We start from the raw sequence: 20,166 nt of genomic DNA, 5'->3' as shown, positions 1-20,166 counted from the left end.
AAACTTCTGACCCACTGGGAATGTGATGAAATAAATAAAAGCTGAAATAAATCCCTCTACTATTATTCTGACATTTCACATTCTTAAAATAAAGTGGTGATCCTAACTGACCTAAAACAGGGAATTTTTACTTGGATGTCAGGAATTGTGAAAAACTGAGTTTAAATGTATTTGGCTAAGGTGTATGTAAACTTCCGACTTCAACTGTATGTCATTATGGGGTATTGTGTGTAGATTGATGAAGGGATTTAAAAAAAAAAATCCATTTTAGAATAAGGCTGTAAAGTAGCAAAATGTGGAAAAAGTGAAGGGCTCTGAATACTTTACGAATGCACTGTAAATAACCCCCTTCTCTAAAACAAAACGAAACACTTACATTACAGAACTTTTTTTTTGCACAACTTAATACATGATTGTGTGAAAGACAAGATTGGTGTCTGTCTGTCCTTATGTGGAAGCGAGGGATGAGAGGAGGAGGGAAGAGAGGAAGAGATGCGGGTCGTATTGTATCCTCAGGTGTAGACTTAGCTTCCCTGCTGCGTCTGGCCGTGCATGTGTTTGGCGACGTCATACACATACATGATGTCCGGCCTCTTCTCTGGGTCGGGGTTAATACACATATCTACCACCTTCCTCAGCTAGATGGAGAGAGGAAGAAGAGGGAGAGAGGAGGGGAAAGAGAGGAACAGAGACAGGGGGGTGGGCAGAGAGAGAGGGAGAGAGAGATGGAGACAGAAAACAGAGAGGAAGACAGAGAGATATCAGCTATTAGACAGTATCCTGAGAGAAAGCACAAAGTGAGCCTCTTGTCTCGTGTTAAAAAAAATATTCCAGACAAATGAACAAATCTAATGACAGAAATACAAATCTCTCAGTCACCCTATTCCTGTTTCAATAGCAGCTAGCAAGCTACAGGTGCTGTAACTAAATACAGCAGGGGGGTAAGTATGTTAATTACCCCATGGCCTTGTGAATCTACTTTCAGCCAACCTGAGAGACACACACACACACACACACACACACACACACACGTTGCTCACACAGCGCCAAATCAGGCAGAGACACATGTACACGTATTACATAAAGACACACAAAGACACACACACACACACACACACAAAGACACACACGCACACACACAAAGACACACACACACCGTCTCGGAGACAGCCTTTACACTTGAAGCCGAGCGGAGCGGCTGATTGGAGCAGATAGACGGTTCAGAGGTGGAACAGCGACCGCCATCATAAAAAAAAGGGAAAAAATAAAGATTGAGCGCCTGTGTAAGGTCACTATGGTAACCGCCTGCCAACTTCCTGGCTGCTGTTGCGTGGCGCGAGGCTCGGCGAGTCCTCATCAGGCAGCGAACGGCGTGTCAAATCAAATCAAATGTTATTCGTCACATGCGCCGAAATGAACTGGTGTAGACTTTATAGTGAAATGCTTGCTTACGAGCCCTTCCCAACGATGCAGGGTTTAAAAATAATAATATAAATAAAAAGTAACACAAGAGGAATAGAAATAAAATATACAAGAATGGAGCTATATACAGGGAGTATCAGTACCAGATCAATGTGCAGAGTTAGAGGTAGACATGTACATGAAGGCAGGGTAAAGTGACTAGGCATCAGGATAGATAATAACAATAAGAGTAAAATAAAGAACAGAGTAGCAGCTCAATAAAGAACAGAGTGTAAAAGTGAGTGTGTGTGCGCCAGGGTGTGTGTGTGATGCAAATGCAAACAGTCCCACAGAATGGAGAAAGAGGGGGATTAGCGATGAAGAGATTCAGATATGTAAAATACTGATTTGCCTCTTCGCAGCAGAGAGATGGAGGGGGGACGGAGGGATGATGTCAGGTGGAGGGGGGAGAGAAGGGGGGGAGCAAACGGAGGAGACAGTAAATGACACAACAAAGATGAGCAGCTGACAGTTTCCTGCCGATGCTTCAGGAGCATTGTTTATATCCAGACAGGCGCTGCAGGCAACACCCATCCCATCCCTCCATCTCCTTTTCCATATCTCGCTTCCCTTCCCATCTCCCTCTCTTTCCTGGATGTGGTGATAGAGGGGTGATATGGGGAATGGGTGGGGGAAGGTGGGTGGCTCATGGGTAACGACTAGCGAGACACATGCACGCACACACACTATAGGCAGAAACTTAAGCCGGAAGTAAGGACTGTTCAATGTTGGTCTGACCAATCAGAATCTATGCTTCAAGATTATTTTGATCACGCGGACTGTGAAATGTTCCGGGTCGCCTCTTGGAATTGTATTGACGTATACACTGACTCGGTGACTGGGTGACTGGGTTAATCATGAAATGTATAAAGGATGTTGTTCCTACTGTGATGATTAGAACTTATGCAAACCAAAAACTATGGACAGATGGCAGCATTCATGCAAAACTGAAAGAGCGAACCACCACATTTAACCACGGGAAGGTGACTGGGAACATGGACGTGTACAAACAGACCATATATGTCCTCCGTAAGGCAAATCAATGAGGCAACAACAGTACAGGGACAAAGTTGAGCCACAATTTAACGGCTCAGACACAAGACGCATGTGAAAGGGAGTCCATAAAATCCCAGACTATAAAGGGAAAGCCAGCCACGTCGCAGATACAACTCCTCGCTCATGGACAAGCTAAACACCTTTGCCCGCTTTGAGGGAAAAAAACACGGAGCTGGCGACACGGGCCCCCACCGCTCACGAGGACTGTGTGCCCCCAATCTCCGTGGCCAACGTAAGACATTAAAGTGTGTTAACCTTCACAAAGCTCCCAAGCAGCATCCTCAGAGCATGTGCAGACCTGCTGGCTGGTGTGTTTACAGACATATTCAATCTCTCCCTATCCGTCTGTTGTCCCCACTTGCTTCAAAACGCCCACCTGTACCCAAGAAAAGGAAGGTAACTGAACTAAACAAGGCCACAGTAAAACATGTCGTCCCCCACGAATGATGACTAGTCTCTCTACCACCACCATGCTTCACCGTAGGGATGGTGCCAGGTTTTCTCCAGATGTGATGCTTGGCATTCAAGCCAAAGAGTTCAACCTTGGTTTCATCTGACCAGATAATCATGGTCTGAGAGTGTTTAGGCGCCTTTTGGCAAACTCCAAGCTGGCTGTCATGTGCCTTTTACTGAGGAGTGGCTTCCGTCTGGCCACTGAACCATAAAGGCCTGAATGGTGGAGTGCTGCAGAGGTGGTTGTCCTTCTGGAAGGTTCTTCCATCTCCACAGAGGAACTCTGGAGCTCTGTCAGAGTGATCATCGGGTTCTTGGTCACCTCCCTGACCAAGGCCCTTCGCCCCCCAATTGCTCAGTTTGGCCGGGCGGCCAGCTATAGGAAGAGTCGTGGTGGATCCAAACTTCTTCCACTTAAGAATGATGGAGGACACTGTGTTCTTGGGGATCTTCAAATGGTGCAGAAATGTTTTTGTACCCTTCCCCAGATCTACGGGCAATCCCTTCGACCTCATGGCTTGGTTTTTGCTCTGACATGCACTGTCAACCGTGGGATCTTATATAGACAGCTTTGTGCCTTTCCAAATAATGTCCAATCAATTGAATTTACCACAGGTGGACTCCAATCAATTTGTAGAAACATCTCAAGGTTGATCAATGGAAACAGGATGCAAGTGAGCTTAATTTCAAGTCTCATAGCAAAGGGTCTGAATACTTATGTAAATAAGGTATAAATTTTTTTAAATACATTTATACAATTCCAAAAATGTATTTTGCCGATTGCTTGCCTTCAACATTTAAAACAATTGATCTAAATCAACTATATTTCCCTAAAAAATACACCTACCCCCTACAAATGTCAATTCAATATAATCCACATATGAATTCACAAGAGACGTGCTGTAGCCTGCACATAGACTACATAGGTAAAATGTAGGTACAGGTACAGTACTGCATAGTATATTAAATCACCGCTTCCAGTTGCCTGCTGGCGGTGACTAAATATTTCTTCAGATATTCAAATCCTCCTGTTAAAGGTTTTTTTTCCTCATGCAACGAAAAGTGTCAAATTAAGATCCGACATCTGTATAGTTGGATCTACAGTGAGGTCTGAAATGATTGACACCCTTGATAAAGATGAGCAGAAATTACTGTATAAAAATGTATACTGTTGGCCAAAATTCTTTGGGGAAATTTTATTATTGTATACGTACAATTGTTCAGAGAAGTAATATTTTTTTCTCTCAAAAAGATAGGGGTCAAGGTTATTGACACCCCTGTTTTGAATACCTTTCAAAACACCATCTTGCGAGGATAACGGCAGATGACGGAGTCTTTTTCTAAAATGTTTTATGAGTTGGAGAACACATTGGGAGGGATCTTAGCCCTTTACTCATTACAGAATGCTTCCAGATTCTTGACATCCTTCATCTGTGCTTATGTAGTGCCCTCTTCAATTCAAACCACAGGTTTTTAATGGGTTTCAAGTCCAGAGACTGAGACATGCCAAGCGAAATTTCCCAAAAGCATCTGAAGGCCAAGTTCATCGTTAGAACCTTCGTAGGAGCACCGTTAAATCGCCGAGCTGTTCATAAAACCATTGTATTAACGTTGCTCTTGAAGACACTCGTAATCTAACGCCTGCCTCAGACCACTCGTAGAACAGCTAATTTTGTCGTTAGATGTTTTTTTTTGTCCTCCACCATCACTTTATACACAGATGATCTCCACTAAACATAGAATAAAATGGTTTCTGTCTTTCTGTGCCCACCGATAACCTCAGAACAAAGTTGACTAAAATACAAAGTTGCCAATGTCTTTGCAATTGATACAAACAAGCGACGTATAAAAAGATACTTTAAATAAAAACTGAGATGACTGCATTAAAATATAAATACAGTAGGCTATAGGCCTATTTTAATCAAAGTGAAACACATTTCATGTTCAATCAACAGAGTTCTATTTTGCTACTTGTAGGCTACTGTCCGTAATATGTCCCTATATATTTCATGATGTGTAGCCTAACATGTGCGCAATGAGGTGCCAAATCTTGACTTTGCATGATTCTGGGAAAACATTACAATAAGCCGTCTCAATATTTGCAGCCTTAGGTAATATCTTTCTAGGAGCTGATCTGTCGTCAGTATGGTGCAATAATTCTAACGTTAAGGTACGTTTTGAATGGAGAAAGCTGACCCGAAGGCAGCGTTGCCTTTCGACCCTATCAGTATCGACACAAGCCTCAACAACGCACTTAGCGAACATTCTCTCTGCGTGGTGTTTTGGGAAAGATGCATCGTTAAAAACACTCCTAAGCCTATGTAACTTTCGCAATCGGGAATCCGGGCCCTGGAAGGATTCTGTACGGAGGAATTGTGGAAGATCCCTCCCAATGTGTTCTCCAACTCATTTTAGAAAAAGGCTCAGTGCCATTATCCTCACAAGGTGATGTATTGAAAGGAGGGGTGTCAATAAATTTGACCCCTTGCTTTTTTGAAGAAAATAACAGTACTACTTGTTAAACAAAATCTTTCTCTGAGCAATTGCATTAGAAGAAAATAATATAATTTACAAAATGTTGTATACAATATAGCTCAATACTTGAAATAAACAGTCATTTCTGTTCATCTTTATCAAGCGTGTCAATAATTCCAGACCCCACAGTATGATGAGGTGATTTGGGGGTGAGAGAGATGGAGAGAAGGTTGGGTGAAAGAAGGTAAAGTGAGTGTTGAAGTGGTACCTCTTCAGAGTAGTGGTCGGAAGGGAGCGGAGGGTAGTCACACTGCTCTATCTTCTTACACAGAGAGTACAGGTTCATCTTATCGCCATAGAACGGGCTCTGGAGAGCTGCCATCTGAGGGAGGGAGAGAGAGATCATTTAGTTACACACATTTTCTGCTTAATGGAAGACAAATAACACACTACTGAAACACTACTACATTATCTGAATTTGGCCTTCTCAATGACCATGGGACTTAAAGGGATACATCGGGATTTTGGCAATGAGGCCCTTTATCTACTTCCCCAGAGTTAGATAAACTTGTGCATACCATTTTTATCTCTCTGTTTTCAGTATGACGACTGTAGCCACAAAGAGGAGGAAGAGTGGCGGAGAGGGGAAGGAGGGGGCGTGGGTAAAGGCGGCTATAGGGAGGGTGGAGAAAGGGGGGAGGCAGGGAAGAGCTGGGAGAGGAGAGACAGACATTAGCAGAAGTAGCCATTGAGACTGGTGTCACTTTTCTTCCAGATGTTACGCTCTTTCTCCCCGTGTCCTCTCTCTTCCTCACACCATCTTTATAATTTATTACCGCTTAATCAAGCAACTGCGAAATTGCCTAGCAACGAGGGGAGGATAGAAAACGAGACGCATTGCTTCCATTAAAGCAGTTACTCTACCCCTCTCTCCATCCCTTGGCCCGTCCCTCCATCTCAGAGTGCCAACAGGAGGAGATAAAGTAGAGATCAAGGAGCCCAATGAGTGTTGGATATAGTTAAGACAGCCTCTGCCATATCAGCCAATGAGAAATAAGGATGATTGTGCTAGAATCTCAGCAGGAAGTCTCTCCCCTGGACATTCCCCCCGCTGCACCATCACTTACCCACACTAGCACAGTGTGTGTGGCAGTGGGATATGTAGGGTTACTGCATGTATTCCGAGAGAGAGAGAGAGAGAGAGCGAGGGAGCTAACGAGAGAGAGAGAGAGAGAGGAGAAAGAAGAGAGAAAAACAGAGAAAGGAGGGGGAGGCAGGCAGCAGCTGTAGCCAGTAAAGGGTTAAACAAGGACCATGGTATTTTCATGAATCTTCTTCTTTTGACAGATGAAAAATGTCAACTGTCCTGTTTGTATTTGGGAATTTTTGCACTATTCATCTGGTTCATTAATGTCTGCTACTCCTGGCCCCTGACAGCTGCCGGCCCTGCACACACACAGGCTCATTTCAGGTTGGGCGAAATGATTGACTCGCTCTATGACCTCCGGGGCCTGTGTGTGTGTGTGTGGGGGGGGGAAGGGGAGGGGGGGTGGGGGTCAGCTCATTGGTATTCCAGGGTCGTCTTCCGCACACGCACGCCTGCTGTCTGTCTAAGGGGCTGCTAGTGGCACGCACACACACACACCCACACACACACACACACACACACAAACACCTCAATTTCTCTCTCACTGGTTCTTTGCCTCCTCTCTACCCTCTAGCTGTCCAGTGTGTGTGTGTGTGTGTGTGTGTGTGTGTGTGTGTGTGTGTGTGTGTGTGTGTGTGTGTGTGTGTGTGTGTCCTCTATAGTTCAGCTTGTGTGTAAGCATGAGGCCCTAGCCGTGTTAAAGAGAATGTATAAGGAGGTCTAGCTTCTCTTAATGAATATTGATCCCTCTGCATTAATCCCTCTCTATTATCTATCTAGCTCTCCCCTCTCCCTCCTGACTCAACTGTTGTAAAGAACTACATTTCAGATGCAATCACTTTTTCATTTTTCTTTCTTTCCGTAGTCATAGAACATGACAAATTATGTGGGAAAACAGAACGTTTATGTCTGTTAATCTGCTGTATTAATGTACTGTATTAATTATTGCAGGCCTAGCTGAGAGAGGGAAAGGGAGAGAATGTGAGTGTGCACGAGCACTCGTGTACACACAAATTAATTCACTAAGCTATTACATTAAACTCTGACAGTAGAGAGAAGAGTGGGGAGAGCAGGCACAAAGGTAAAGCTCAGTGGATAACTAACACTGGAATACTATATGAAGCCTTTCTAATTATATGTTAAAAGTTCAAGTGAAATGAAACTGTTTTTACAGCAGACCTACGCAGGTGCTTTTAAGGACTTATAGCTGTTTTCTAACATGAGAGGAAAAATGTCCTTACTATGACTGATGTATTTCATTTTTTTATTTAACCTTTATTTAACTAGGCAAGTCAGTTAAGAACAAATTCTTATTTACAATAACGGCCTACCCCGGGCCAAACCCGGACAACGCTGGGCCAATTGGGTGCCACCCTATGGGACTCACCAATCATGGCCGGAATCAGGGACTGTAGTGACGCCTCTTGCACTGAGATGCAGTGCCTTAGATTGCTTAGCCACTCGGGAGACAGATGTATAGATACAACAGGGACACGGAAGATCTAACAATCTTTAGCATGTCCTCATCTTGTATGTCCCATTTAAAAGGTCAAACACCCAGTGGCATAAAGCTATATGGGAAGGGAAGGGAGGTGAGGGAAGTGAGGGGAGAGTGGTTTCAAACAGAAACATATGGTCCAACAGAGAGAGACACAGCTGGGGTTCAAACTGTAGAACCCAGTTCCTGCATTTTAATATAAAATCCTATTTTATCAAACAAAACTGTTACATTTTATCTCTGGGAACCCTCAGGATGACAAATCAGAGCAAGATTACTGAATGTAAATACATTATTTACCTTCAGAGGTAAATAACCAGTTGCCATGATAAAAGTTTTTTGTTGTTGTCTCCTCAAACCATAGCATGGTATTTTTTCACTGTAATAGCTACTGTAAATTGGACAGTGCGGTTAGATTAACAAGAATGTAAGCTTTCATCCCATATAAAATATGTCTATGTCCTGGGAAATATTCTTGTTACTTACAAAGTCATGCTAATCACATAAGCACACGTTAGAGACGACCAACGGTTAGGGATGGGAGAGTTGGAGAGTAACAGGGAGGGAAGGACAGAGAGGAAACTTTTTCTTGTGTGTGAGCCGATAATGCTAACGTGAGGTCAAATCAGGTGTTGACCTTACAGTGAAATGCTTACTTACAAGCCCTTAACCAACAATGCAGTTTTAAGAAAAATACTTTTATTTCTTAATTTTTTTGTAACATTTAATTAAAGAGCAGCAGTAAAATAACAATAGCGAGGCTATATACAGGGGGTACCGGTACAGAGTCAAGGCAAAGTGCCGGGGCACCGGTTAGTCGAGGTAATTGAGGTAATATGTACATGTAGGTAGAGTTATTAAAGTGACTACGCATAGATAATAACAGAGAGTAGCAGCAGCGTATAGGAGGGGGGGGCAATGCAAATAGTCTGGGTAGCCATTTGATTAGATGTTTAGGAGTCTTATGGCTTGGCATTAGAAGCCTCTTGGACTTAGACTTGGCGCTCCGGTACAGCTTGCCGTGCAATAGCAGAGAGAACAGTCACCCAGTCTACGACTAGGGTGGCTGGAGTCTTTGACAATTTTAAGGGCCTTCCTCTGACCTACCCCGCCTGGTACAGAGGTCCTGGAGGCAGGAAGCTTGGCCCCAGTGATGTACTGGGCCGTACGCACTACCCTCTGTAGTGCCTTGCGGTCGTAGAGCAAGCAGTTGCCATACCAGGCAGTGACGCAACCCGTCAGGCTGCTCTTGATGGTGCAGCTGTAGAACCTTTTGAGGATCTGAGGACCCATGCCAAATCTTTTCAGTCTCCTGAGGGGGAGGCCCTGTTAGTTTGTTGGTGATGTGGGCACCAAGGAACTTGAAGCTCTCAACCTGCTCCACTACAGCCCCGTCAATGAGAATGGGGGCGTGCTCGGTCCTCTTTTTCCTGTAGTCCACAATCATCTCCTTTGTCTTGATCACACTGAGTTAAGTTAACCTTTATTTAACTAGGCAAGTCAGTTAACCTGTTTAGGATAGGGGGCAGTATTTTCACGGCTGGATAAAAAACGTACCCGATTTAATCTGGTTATTACTCCTGCCCAGAAACTAGAATATGCATATAATTGTTTGATTTGGATAGAAAACACCCTAAAGTATCTAAAACTGTTTGAATGGTGTCTGTGAGTATAACAGAACTCATATGGCAGGCCAAAACCTGAGAAGATTCTATACAGGAAGCACCCTTTCTGACCATTTCTTGGCCTTCTATAGCCTCTTTATCGAAAACAGAGGATCTCTGCTGTAACGTGACATTTTCTAAGGCTCCCATAGGCTCTCAGAAGGCGCCAGAACGGGGAATGAGGACTCTGCCATCCCTGGGCAAAAAACAGTAGCGCATTTGGATAGTGGTCGATCTGAGAACAATGACATGGGCGCGCGCGTGAAGAGTCCATTTTACATTTTCAGTCTTTGAACGAAAACGTCTCCCGGTCGGAATATTATCGCTATTTTACGAGAAAAATCGCATAAAAATTGATTTTAAACAGCGTTTGACATGCTTCGAAGTACGGTAATGGAATATTTTGAAAATTTTTGTCACGATACGCGCCGGCGCGTCACCCTTCGGATAGTGTCTTGAACGCAAGAACAAAACGCCGCTATTTGAATATAACTATGGATTATTTGGAACCAAAACAACATTGGGTGTAAAGTAGAAGTCCTGGGAGTGCATTCTGACGAAGAACAGCAAAGGTAATCCAATTTTTCTTATAGCAAATCTGAGTTTGGTGAGTGCCAAACTTGGTGGGTGTCAAAATAGCTAGCCATGATGGCCGGGTTATCTACTCAGAATATTGCAAAATGTGCTTTCACCGAAAAGCTATTTTAAAAATCGGACACCGCGATTGCATAAAGGAGTTCTGTATCTATAATTCTTAAAATAATTGTTATGTTTTTTGTGAACGTTTATCATGAGTAATTTAGTAAATTCACCGGAAGTTTGCGGTGGGTATGCTAGTTCTGAACATCACATGCTAATGTAAAAAGCTGGTTTTTGATATAAATATGTCCTTGATTGAACAAAACATGCATGTATTGTATAACATAATGTCCTAGGAGTGTCATCTGATGAAGATCAAAGGTTAGTGCTGCATTTAGCTGTCTTCTGGGTTTATGTGACATTATATGCTAGCTTGAAAAATGGGTGTGTGATTATTTCTGGCTGGGTACTCTCCTGACATAATCTAATGTTTTGCTTTCATTGTAAAGCCTTTTTGAAATTGGACAATGTGGTTAGATAAAGGCGAGTCGTGTCTTTAAAATGGTGTAAAATAGTCATATGTTTGAAAAATTGAAGTTTTGGGATTTTTGAGGAGTTTGTAATTCGCGCCACGCCCTATCATTGGATATTGGAGCGGTGTTCCGCTAGCGGAACATCTAGATGTAAGAGGTTTTAAGAACAAATTCATATATACAATGACGGCCTACCGGGGAACAGTGGGTTAACTGCCTTGCTCAGGGGTAGAACGACAGATTTTTACCTTGTCAGCTCGGGGATACGATACAGCAACCTTTCGGTTAATGGCCCAACGCTCTAACCACTAGGCTACCTGCCGTCCCAAGGGAGAGGTAGAGGTTGTTGTCCTTGCACCACAAGGTCAGGACTCTGATGATCGGTGATCAGGCCTACAACTCGTGTCATTGGCAAATTTAATGATGGTGTTGGAGTCTGGATGTGCAATCATGAGTGAGCAGGGAGTATAGGAGGGGACATATCACGCATTCCTGAGGGGCCCCCGTGTTGAGGATCAGAGTAGGCGGATGTGTTGTTATCTACCCTTACCACCTGGGGGCGGCCCGTCAGTAAGTCCAGAATCCAGTTGCAGAGGGAGGTGTTTAGTCCCAGGGTGCTTAGCTTTGTGATGAGCTTTGAGGGCAGTATGGTGTTGAACACTGAGCTATAGTCAATGAATAGCATTCTCACATAGGTATTCCTTTTGTCCAGGTGGAAAAGGGCAGTGTGGTGTACAATAGAGATTGCATCATCTGTGGATCTGTTAGGGTGGTATGCAAATTGGAGTGGGTCGAGGGTTTCTGGGATAATGGTGTTGATGTGAGCCATGTCCAGCCTTTCAAAGCACTTGGCTACAGACATGAGTGCTACGGGTCGGTAGTCATTTAGGCAGATTACCTTAATATTCTTGGGCACAGGGTATTTGGTGGTCTGCTTGAAACATGTTGGTAATAAAGACTCAGACAGGGAGAAGTTGAAAATGTCAGTGAAGACAGTTGGTTAGCGCATGCTTGGAGTACATGTCCAGGTAATCCGTCTGGCCCTGCGGCCTTTTGAATGTTGACCTGTTTAAAGGTCTTACATCGGCTGCGGAGAGCGTGATCACACAGTCGTCCGGAACAGTGGATGCTCTCATGCATATAGTTACTTGCCTTAAAGCAGGCATAGAAGTAATTTAGCTTGTCTGGTAGGTTCATGTCACTGGGCAGCTCTCGGCTGTGCTTCCCTTTGTAGTCTGTAATAGTTTGCAAGCCCTGCCACATCCGACGAGCGTCGGAGCCGGTGTAGTACGATTTGATCTTAGTCCTGTATTGACACTTTGCCTGTTTGATGATTCATCGGAGGGCATAGCGGGATTTCTTATGAACTTCCGGGTTAGAGTCCCGCTGCTTGAAAGTGACTGATGTAGTGTACTCCTCAATGCCATCCGAAAAATCCCGGAACATATTCCAGCCTGTGCTAGCAAAACAGTCCTGTAGCTTAGCATCTGCTTCATCTGACCAGTTTTTTATTGATCGAGTCACTGTTTCTTCCTGCTTTAATCACTGTTCTGATGTCAAGAAGCTCTTTTCAGTCAGAAGAGACGGTAGCAGCAACATTATGTACAAAATAAGTTATAAACAATGCGAAGAAAATATATAAATATCACGGTTGGTTAAGAGCCTATAAAACGGCCGCCATCCCCTCCGGTGCCATCTTACAATCGGTAGGTCTGGGCTGGGGAGGGGGTGCAGTGAGACCGCCATATTGACCTACACGTGACCAAATCGAAACTAATTTTATTTGTCACATGATCTGAATACAACAAGTGTTGACCTTAAAGTGAAATGCTTACTTATAAGCCCTTAACCAACAATGCAGTTTTAAGAAAATACACAAAAAAAAGAATGAGATAAAAGTAACAAATAATTAAAGAGCAGCAGTAAAATAACAATAGTGAGGCTATACTCAGGGGGTACCGGTACAGAGTCAATGTGCGGGGGCACCGGTGTCATGGTAATTGAGGTAATATGTACAATTTCTTATAAGCTTCCAGGTTAGAGTCAGTCTCTCGGTCCTTGAAAGCGGCAGTTCGACCCTTTAGCTCAGTGCGGATGTTGCCTGTAATCAATGGCTTCTGGTTGGGGTATGTACGTACAGTCACTGTGGGGACGACGTCATCAATGCACTTATTGATGAAGCCAGTGACTGATGTCAAATGACATTTTTATTGGTCACATACACACATACACATAGCAGATGTTTAAGCTTGTGCTTCTAGTTCCGACAGTGCAGTAATATCTAATAAGTAATCTAACAATTTCCCAACAAAGAGCTAATACACACAAATCTAAAAGGGTGAATGAGAATATGTACATATAAATATATGGATGAGCGATGGCAGAGCGGCATAGACAAGGTGCAATAGATGGTATAAAATACAGTATATACATTTGATATGAGTAATGCAAGATATGTAAACATTATTCAAGTGGCATTATTTAAAGTGGCATTGTTTAAAGTGACTAGTGATCCATTTACTAAAGTGGCCAGTGATTGGGTCTCAATGTAGGCAGCAGCCTCTCTGAGTTAGTCATTGCTGTTTAGCAGTCTGATGGCCTTCTGATAGAAGCTGTTTTTCAGTCTCTCGGTCCCAGCTTTGATGCACCTGTAGTGACCTCGCCTTCTGGATGGAAACGGTGTGAACAGGCAGTGGCTCGGGTGGTTGTTGTCCATGATGATCTTTTTGGCCTTCCTGTGACATTGGGTGTTGTAGGTGTCCTGGAGGGCAGGTAGTTTACCCCCGGTGATGCGTTGTGCAGACTGCACCACCCTCTGGAGAGCCTTGCGGTTGAGGGAGGAGCAGTTGCCGTACCAGGCTGTTTAACAGCCCAACAGGATGCTCTCAATTGTGCACCTGTAAAATTTTGTCAGGGTTTTGGGTGTCAAGCCAAATTTCTTCAGCCTCCTGAGGTTGAAGAGGTGCTGTTGCGCCTTCTTAACCACACTGTCTGTGTGGGTGGACCATTTCAGTTTGTCCGTGATGTGTATGCAGAGGAACTTAAAACTTTCCACCTTCTCCACTGGTCCTGTCGATGTGGATGGGGGGTGCTCCCTCTGCTATTTCCTGAAGTCCACGGTCATCTCCTTTGTTTTGTTGACGTTGAGTGAGAGGCTGTTTTGCTGACACCACACTCCAAGTGCCCTCACCTCCTTCCTATAAGCTGTCTCGTTGTTGTTGGTAATCAAGCCCACTACTGTTGTGTCATCTGCAAACTTGACGATTGAGTTGGAGGCGTGCACGCAGTTGTCAGTGAACAGGGAGTACAGGAGGGGGCTGAACACACACCCTTGTGGGACCCAGTGTTGAGGGTCAGCGAAGTGGAGATGTTGTTTCCTACCTTCACCACCTGGAGGCGGCCTGTCAGAAAGTCCAGGACCCAATTTCACAGGGCGGTGTTGAGACCCAGGGCCTCCAGCTTGATGATGAGCTTGGAGGGTACTATGGTGTTGAATTCTGAGCTCTATGCTGTCAATGAACAGCATTCTTACATAGGTATTCCTCTTGTCCAGATGGGATAGGGCAGTGGGCAGTGTGATGGCAATTGCATCGTCTGTGGACCTGTTGGGACGGTATGCAAACTGAGGTGGGTCTGGGATGGCCGGTAAGGTGGAAGTGATATGATCCTTGACTAGTCTCTCAAAACACTTCATGATGACAGAAGTAAGTGCTACAGGGCGGTAGTCATTTAGTTCAGTTATCTTTGCCTTCTTGGGTACAGGAACAACGGTGGCCATCTTGAAGCATGTGGGGACTGGCATAGGGAGCGATTGAATATGTCCGTAAACACACCAGCCAGCTGGTCTGCGCATGCTCAGAGGATGCAGCTAGGGATGCCGTCTGGGCCAGCAGCCTTGCAAGGGTTAATACGTTTAAATGTTTTACTCACGTTGGCCACGGAGAAGGGGCAAAGTCCTTGTTAGCGGGCTGCGACGGTGGCACGGAATTATCCTCAAAACGGGCAAAGAAGGTGTTAGTTTGTCTTGTGTACTCCTCAATGCCATTGGAAGAACCCCGGAACATATTCCAGTCTGTGCTGGCAAAACAGTCCTGTAGTTTAGCATCTGCTTCATCTGACCACTTTTTTATTGACCGAGTCACTGGTGCTTCCTGCTTTAATTTTTGCTTGTAAGCCGGAATTAAGAGGATAGAATTATGGTCAGATCTGCCAAATGGAGGGCGAGCTTTGCACACGTCCCTGTGTTTGGAGTAAAGGGTTTTGAGTGCAGTCTTAGTGCCTGCATCGGCCTGTGGTGGCATGTAGACCGCTACGAAAAATACAGATGAAAAATCTCTTGGTAGATAGTAGTCTACAGCTTATAATGAGATACTCTACCTCAGGTGGCGCTCCTAGTGGCCAGTTGGTTAAGAGCCAATAAAACGGTAGCCATCCTCTCCGGCGCCATCATCAATCTCCAACCTGCTGTTGTCGTGCCCTCCCGGTCACCAAGGGAGACCTCCCCGGCAACTAGGCATCGTCCCGTTACCACAATGCCGGAGGTGGGCATGGTCAGGTGAATATAATGGGGGTGACCTCATCACAAACAAACATGCATGCACATGGGCATGTGGGCACGCACACACACGATCCTCCATCAAACAGTATAGGAGATGCAGACAGAGAGACAATGGCCAGGTATTGTCTGTCTTTCACCCATCTAGACCCCCAGGCATAACACTGAACATGTATGTTCTCTCAAACACACGTGTATGACCCTCACAGACATTCAAGATCTTTACATCCAACACACACACCTATAAGACCTGTCCCCCTCGCTCTCCCCCTCTCTCGTGTGGTCTGTAAGGTAAAAAGGGTTCTGAGAGGGTAATTTTACTTGTCAGTATCAGTGCTCAGCACAACCACCCAGTTGATCTGCACCACATGGACATGTCACTGTGAATTCCCTGCTAGCTTCAAACACACAACAGGTCTCATATCCACCTTTATCCCAGTAATGTGTGTGGGTATGGGTTTCTGTGTACAGTATGCCACAGTACAGTATATGTGTATTGTATACATTACCTCGTAGAGCAGGCAGCCTAGCGACCAGATGTCAGATTTGAAGTTGTATCCGTTTTCATGTATTCTCTCTGGAGACATGTAGTACGGGGTCCCCACTGGAACAAACAGACAGGGAGAGAGAGAGACATTAGCCTGTTGCCTCTCCAACCTAGCCATTCCAGCACACCACATATGTCCCAACACACACAACCTCAGAGAGAGAGAGAGTGAGAAGGGCAGAAAAAGAGATCCAAGATATCTCACAAACACACACACATGCATGCGAACTGCAAGTCCACTACATCACAGCTCTGGTTCAGCTCTCATTAACATACCTCATCATGACCAGAAACAGGAGTCAAACAGACATTACACTCTGGCTCTGAAACACAATAATCCCAATGCCATGCTGCCTGGCCCAGCTCCAGACCACACAATCATAGAGTACAATCACACAGACCATGTACAGATAGCTGTAGTTACACTGCCGCACCACATAGGGCGCTGGTGAGCCTGATTGGGGGGGAAGATAGCTGATAGAAAGAGAGACCAAATACATATACATGTCAAATACAGGTGGTTGAGCTACAGTACCAATCAAAAGTTTGGACACCTACTCTAAGGGTTTTTCTATATTTGTACTATTTTCTACATTGTAGAATAACAGTGAAGACATCAAAACTAATGAAATAACACATAGGGAATCATGTAGTAACCAAAAAAAAAAGTGTTAAACAAATCCAAATATATTCTATATATGAGATTCTTCAAAGAGCCATCCTTTGCCTTGATGACAACCAGCTTCATGAGGTAGTCACCTGGAATGCATTTCAATTAACAGGTGTGCCTTGTTAAAAGTTAATTTGTTGAATTTCTTTCCTTCCTTATGCTTTTGAGCCACAATTCAATCCCATTCAAAATCCTATTTTCCCTAACCCGAAAACCAAACCTTAACCCTAGCTCCTAACCCTAAACATAATTCTAATCCTAAACCTAATTCTAACCTTAACCCTAAATACCCTACAAATAGCATTTGAACTTGTGGGGACGAACAAAACGTCCCCAGTTGGTCAACTTTTCGTTCATTTACTATTCTTGTGGGGACATCTGGTCCACAAGCATAGTTAAACACTTCCACAAACACACACATTAACATGTTGAGGGGAAATATTCCAATGTATAATGTACCGTAAATTCCGGACTATAAGCTGCAACTTTTTTCCCAGGCTTTGAACCTCGCGGCTTAAACAATGACGCGGCTAATATATCGATTTTTCCCGCTTTCAAATAAAAATAAATAAATAAAAAAAACATTCTGTGACGTGCTCAGTTTTTTGGCGGCATGAAGCTTTCATTAGACCAATGAAATTGCCGAACGGGTTAAGGTCAAACAACTTTTTTGTTTACTGTTTAGATTAAATCGAGCGCTCTCAAACTTCCCATCATTCTGATTACGGTAGTCATTTTGTCACCCTCATCATGGCAAAGACACGGAGAAATGCATATGATGCAGCTTTCAAGTTGAAGGCGATTGATCTGGCGGTTGGAAAAGGAAATAGAGCTGCTGCACGGGAGCTTGGTCTTAATGAGTCGATGATAAGACGTTGGAAACAGCAGCGTGAGGAATTGACTCAGTGCAAAAAGACAACTAAAGCTTACTGCAAATTTTTTATTTTTTGTTACAAGCTGTGTTTCGTTAAAGCCTATTTATTTTTGTTACAAGCCATGTTTCGTTAAAGCCCATTTATTTTTGTTACAAGCCGTGTTTCGTTAAAGCCTGTGTAAAGTTCATTTGTTTCAATGTACCGGTAGGCACCTGCGGCTTATAGACATGTGCGGCTTATTATGTTCAAAATAATATTCTTTTTTTTATTCAGTGGGTGCGGCTTATATTCAGGTGCGCTTAATAGTCGGGAAATGACGGTAATTAGTTTTAATAAACCTATTACGGGGAATTCGATAAGAGTTGATGTCTTTCAGTGCAGAATGGAAAGTGAGCACTTTTTATTTGTGTTTTTTAATTGGGCTGCGAAAACATTTCTTTATCGGTAAATGTGAGGTCTCTATAATGAATTGTGACCTATAACTCTAAAAATAATTCACTTCATTCACTTCCACCATCAACTACAGAAAGAGGGAGAGGGGGAGAGAGAGAGAGAGGTATGAGAAAGAGTGAATGAGCGAGAGAAAGACAGAAAGAGAGAGAGAGAGAGCTGGCTTGCGAGAGCCCAGGTCATCAGGTTGGTGGTGTGTGCATGCGCACATACGTTTCTGTGTGCGCTTGCGTGTGCGCGTTTCTACGGAGGTCTCCTGGTGCTGTTTGAACAGCGTTCCCCTAACATTCATTACCAGCTGATTAAAGATCATCACCCTCTCTTATGCTAATAGCTGTATTGAGGAGCAGAGCAACAGTGCCTCAGTCAGCATTCATTCATTCCCAATTAAAACACAATCATTTATTCATGCAGATAAACTAGAAGTCATGTTGGGATTGATTTCCATTATTAGAAATCGTTAAGACAACAGATGCATTCTCAGGGAAGAGAAGAGAATATTGTCATGGTAGCAATCTATTGGAACCTGGTGATGTGTGGTGTGTGTGTGTGTGTGTGTGCGTGAAGAGTTGAAAGGGAGCTAGAGCGAGCGAGCGAGAGAGAGAGAGAAAGCTGACAGACTCTAAGCCTGGACCTCCATCTAGCCAGCACCTCCCTGCTCTACTGGGGTGGTTTGACTTATTACACCCCACCCCACACAGACACACACGGGCGGATTCACAGACACACACACACACAAACTTCACCGCCCCCATGCAGAGAGAGACATGGGGAGAGAAGGAGAGAAAGGGGAATAGAGGGAGGGAGAGAGGGAATGAGAGATGAAGAGGGCTAGGGGGAGAGAAAGGGGGGAGAGGGAAGGATAGGGGAGAGGGGGTATGAGGGAGAAAAGGGGCAGGAAAGAAGGTCGATGTAGAAAGATAAAGGAAGAATCTCAATTGATTACTCCTGGCGTCCTCTCTCCTCACCTTCTCAAAACCCAATGGGGGAGAAGGTCAGAGGGGCTTCTCATCCAATGGGTTTCGAGAAGAAGACGGGGAGAGACGACGCGAGGAGTACGCAATTGAGATCTTCCCAAAGAGACGGAGGTAGAGGAAAGGAGGGAGGGTGAAGGAAGGAAGGAAGGAAGGAGAGAGAGAGTGAGAAAATTAGTTGGGGGAGGAGAGAATGGAGGAGAAAGAGCAGAAAGGAGAGCTTGAGTAAGAGACATGGACAGACAGTGAGGCAGAAAGAAAGAGATGGGAAAAGAAAAAGAGAGAGGAAAAAAAGGGAGAGGGAAAGAGAACGAAAGAGGCAGCAGGAGACAGGGAGAGAGCAATGGAGAGAAAGGTGAGGGCCGAATGGAGAGGAGAAGAGAGGCTTTAGGGAATGGATGGATTCTGGGTCTCCATGCCCGTGGGGGAGATTAACCCTTTGTGGAGAAACTAGCCTCTGAACCGCTCTGCTCTTCTCCTCCCCATCTTCCTCAACGAGGACTTCTCTGAAGCTGTGTGCCAGAGGCAGAAAGATCTTATCCCAGCTATGGAAGCTGCCAGAGAGCGTATGGACATTGCTTACATCCGCTACGACAAGCTCATTGCCCACCCTCCCTCCCAAAAACCTGGGAAGAGTGAGAGAGCCAAGCTTCCGGGTCAGTAGCTTCAGCCCAACATCACACACATACACCAAATGACACTCATAAATACCTGATTGACTGACTATTAGCCAAGCAATGTTTTTATTTTTATGTTATATATATTTTGACCTCCATATTATGTCTATCTCTGATAAGCTACATAGAAAAGGGCTTAATAACAGCCCATATTAATACATGTAGCCTTAGAAAGGTGCTAAGATCAGATAACAGTCATATACTGGCCATCTCTGAGACTCACTAACAGAATTCCTTTGATGATACAGCAGTAGCAATACAAGGATATACCATCTGCAGAAAAGACAGGAATGCCTATGGGGGAGGTGTTGCTGTATACACTGAGTGTACAAAACATTATGAACACTCGCTCTTTCCATGACATAGGACTTTTAAGCAGTGAGCCAATTGAGACATGGATTGTGTACGTGTGCCATTCAAAGAGTGAATGGGCAAGACAAAAGATTTAAGTGCCTTTGAACAGGGTATGGTAGCAGGTGCCAGCCACACCAGTTTGAGTGTGTCAAGAACACTGCTGGATTTTTCACGCTCAACCGTTTCCATTGTGAATCA

At 44.3% G+C, this 20,166-nt stretch overlaps 1 protein-coding gene across 3 annotated transcripts in view; it reads right to left on the bottom strand.

The window, feature by feature from the left end:
• Positions 1–386: 386 nt before the first annotated feature.
• The window catches only part of LOC115192187 (serine/threonine-protein kinase Nek7), a 127,885-nt gene continuing 108,105 nt past the window's right edge, over positions 387–20,166 (bottom strand). For all 3 annotated transcript variants that reach the window (XM_029750405.1, XM_029750407.1, XM_029750406.1), the window contains 3 exons: positions 15,931–16,025; positions 5,714–5,827; positions 387–638 (listed from right to left, as the gene is read on the bottom strand). In XM_029750405.1, the coding sequence (XP_029606265.1) occupies positions 525–638; positions 5,714–5,827; positions 15,931–16,025 (323 nt within the window). In that variant the 3' untranslated portion in view covers positions 387–524. The remainder of the gene's footprint in view (positions 639–5,713; positions 5,828–15,930; positions 16,026–20,166) is intronic.

Source organism: Salmo trutta, chromosome 4 (genome assembly GCF_901001165.1).
Source record: "Salmo trutta chromosome 4, fSalTru1.1, whole genome shotgun sequence".
In the NCBI taxonomy this organism is placed as follows: Eukaryota; Metazoa; Chordata; class Actinopteri; order Salmoniformes; family Salmonidae; genus Salmo; species Salmo trutta.
The sequence above is the reverse complement of the archived record's forward strand: the minus strand, read 5'-3'. Positions and strand labels throughout refer to the sequence as shown.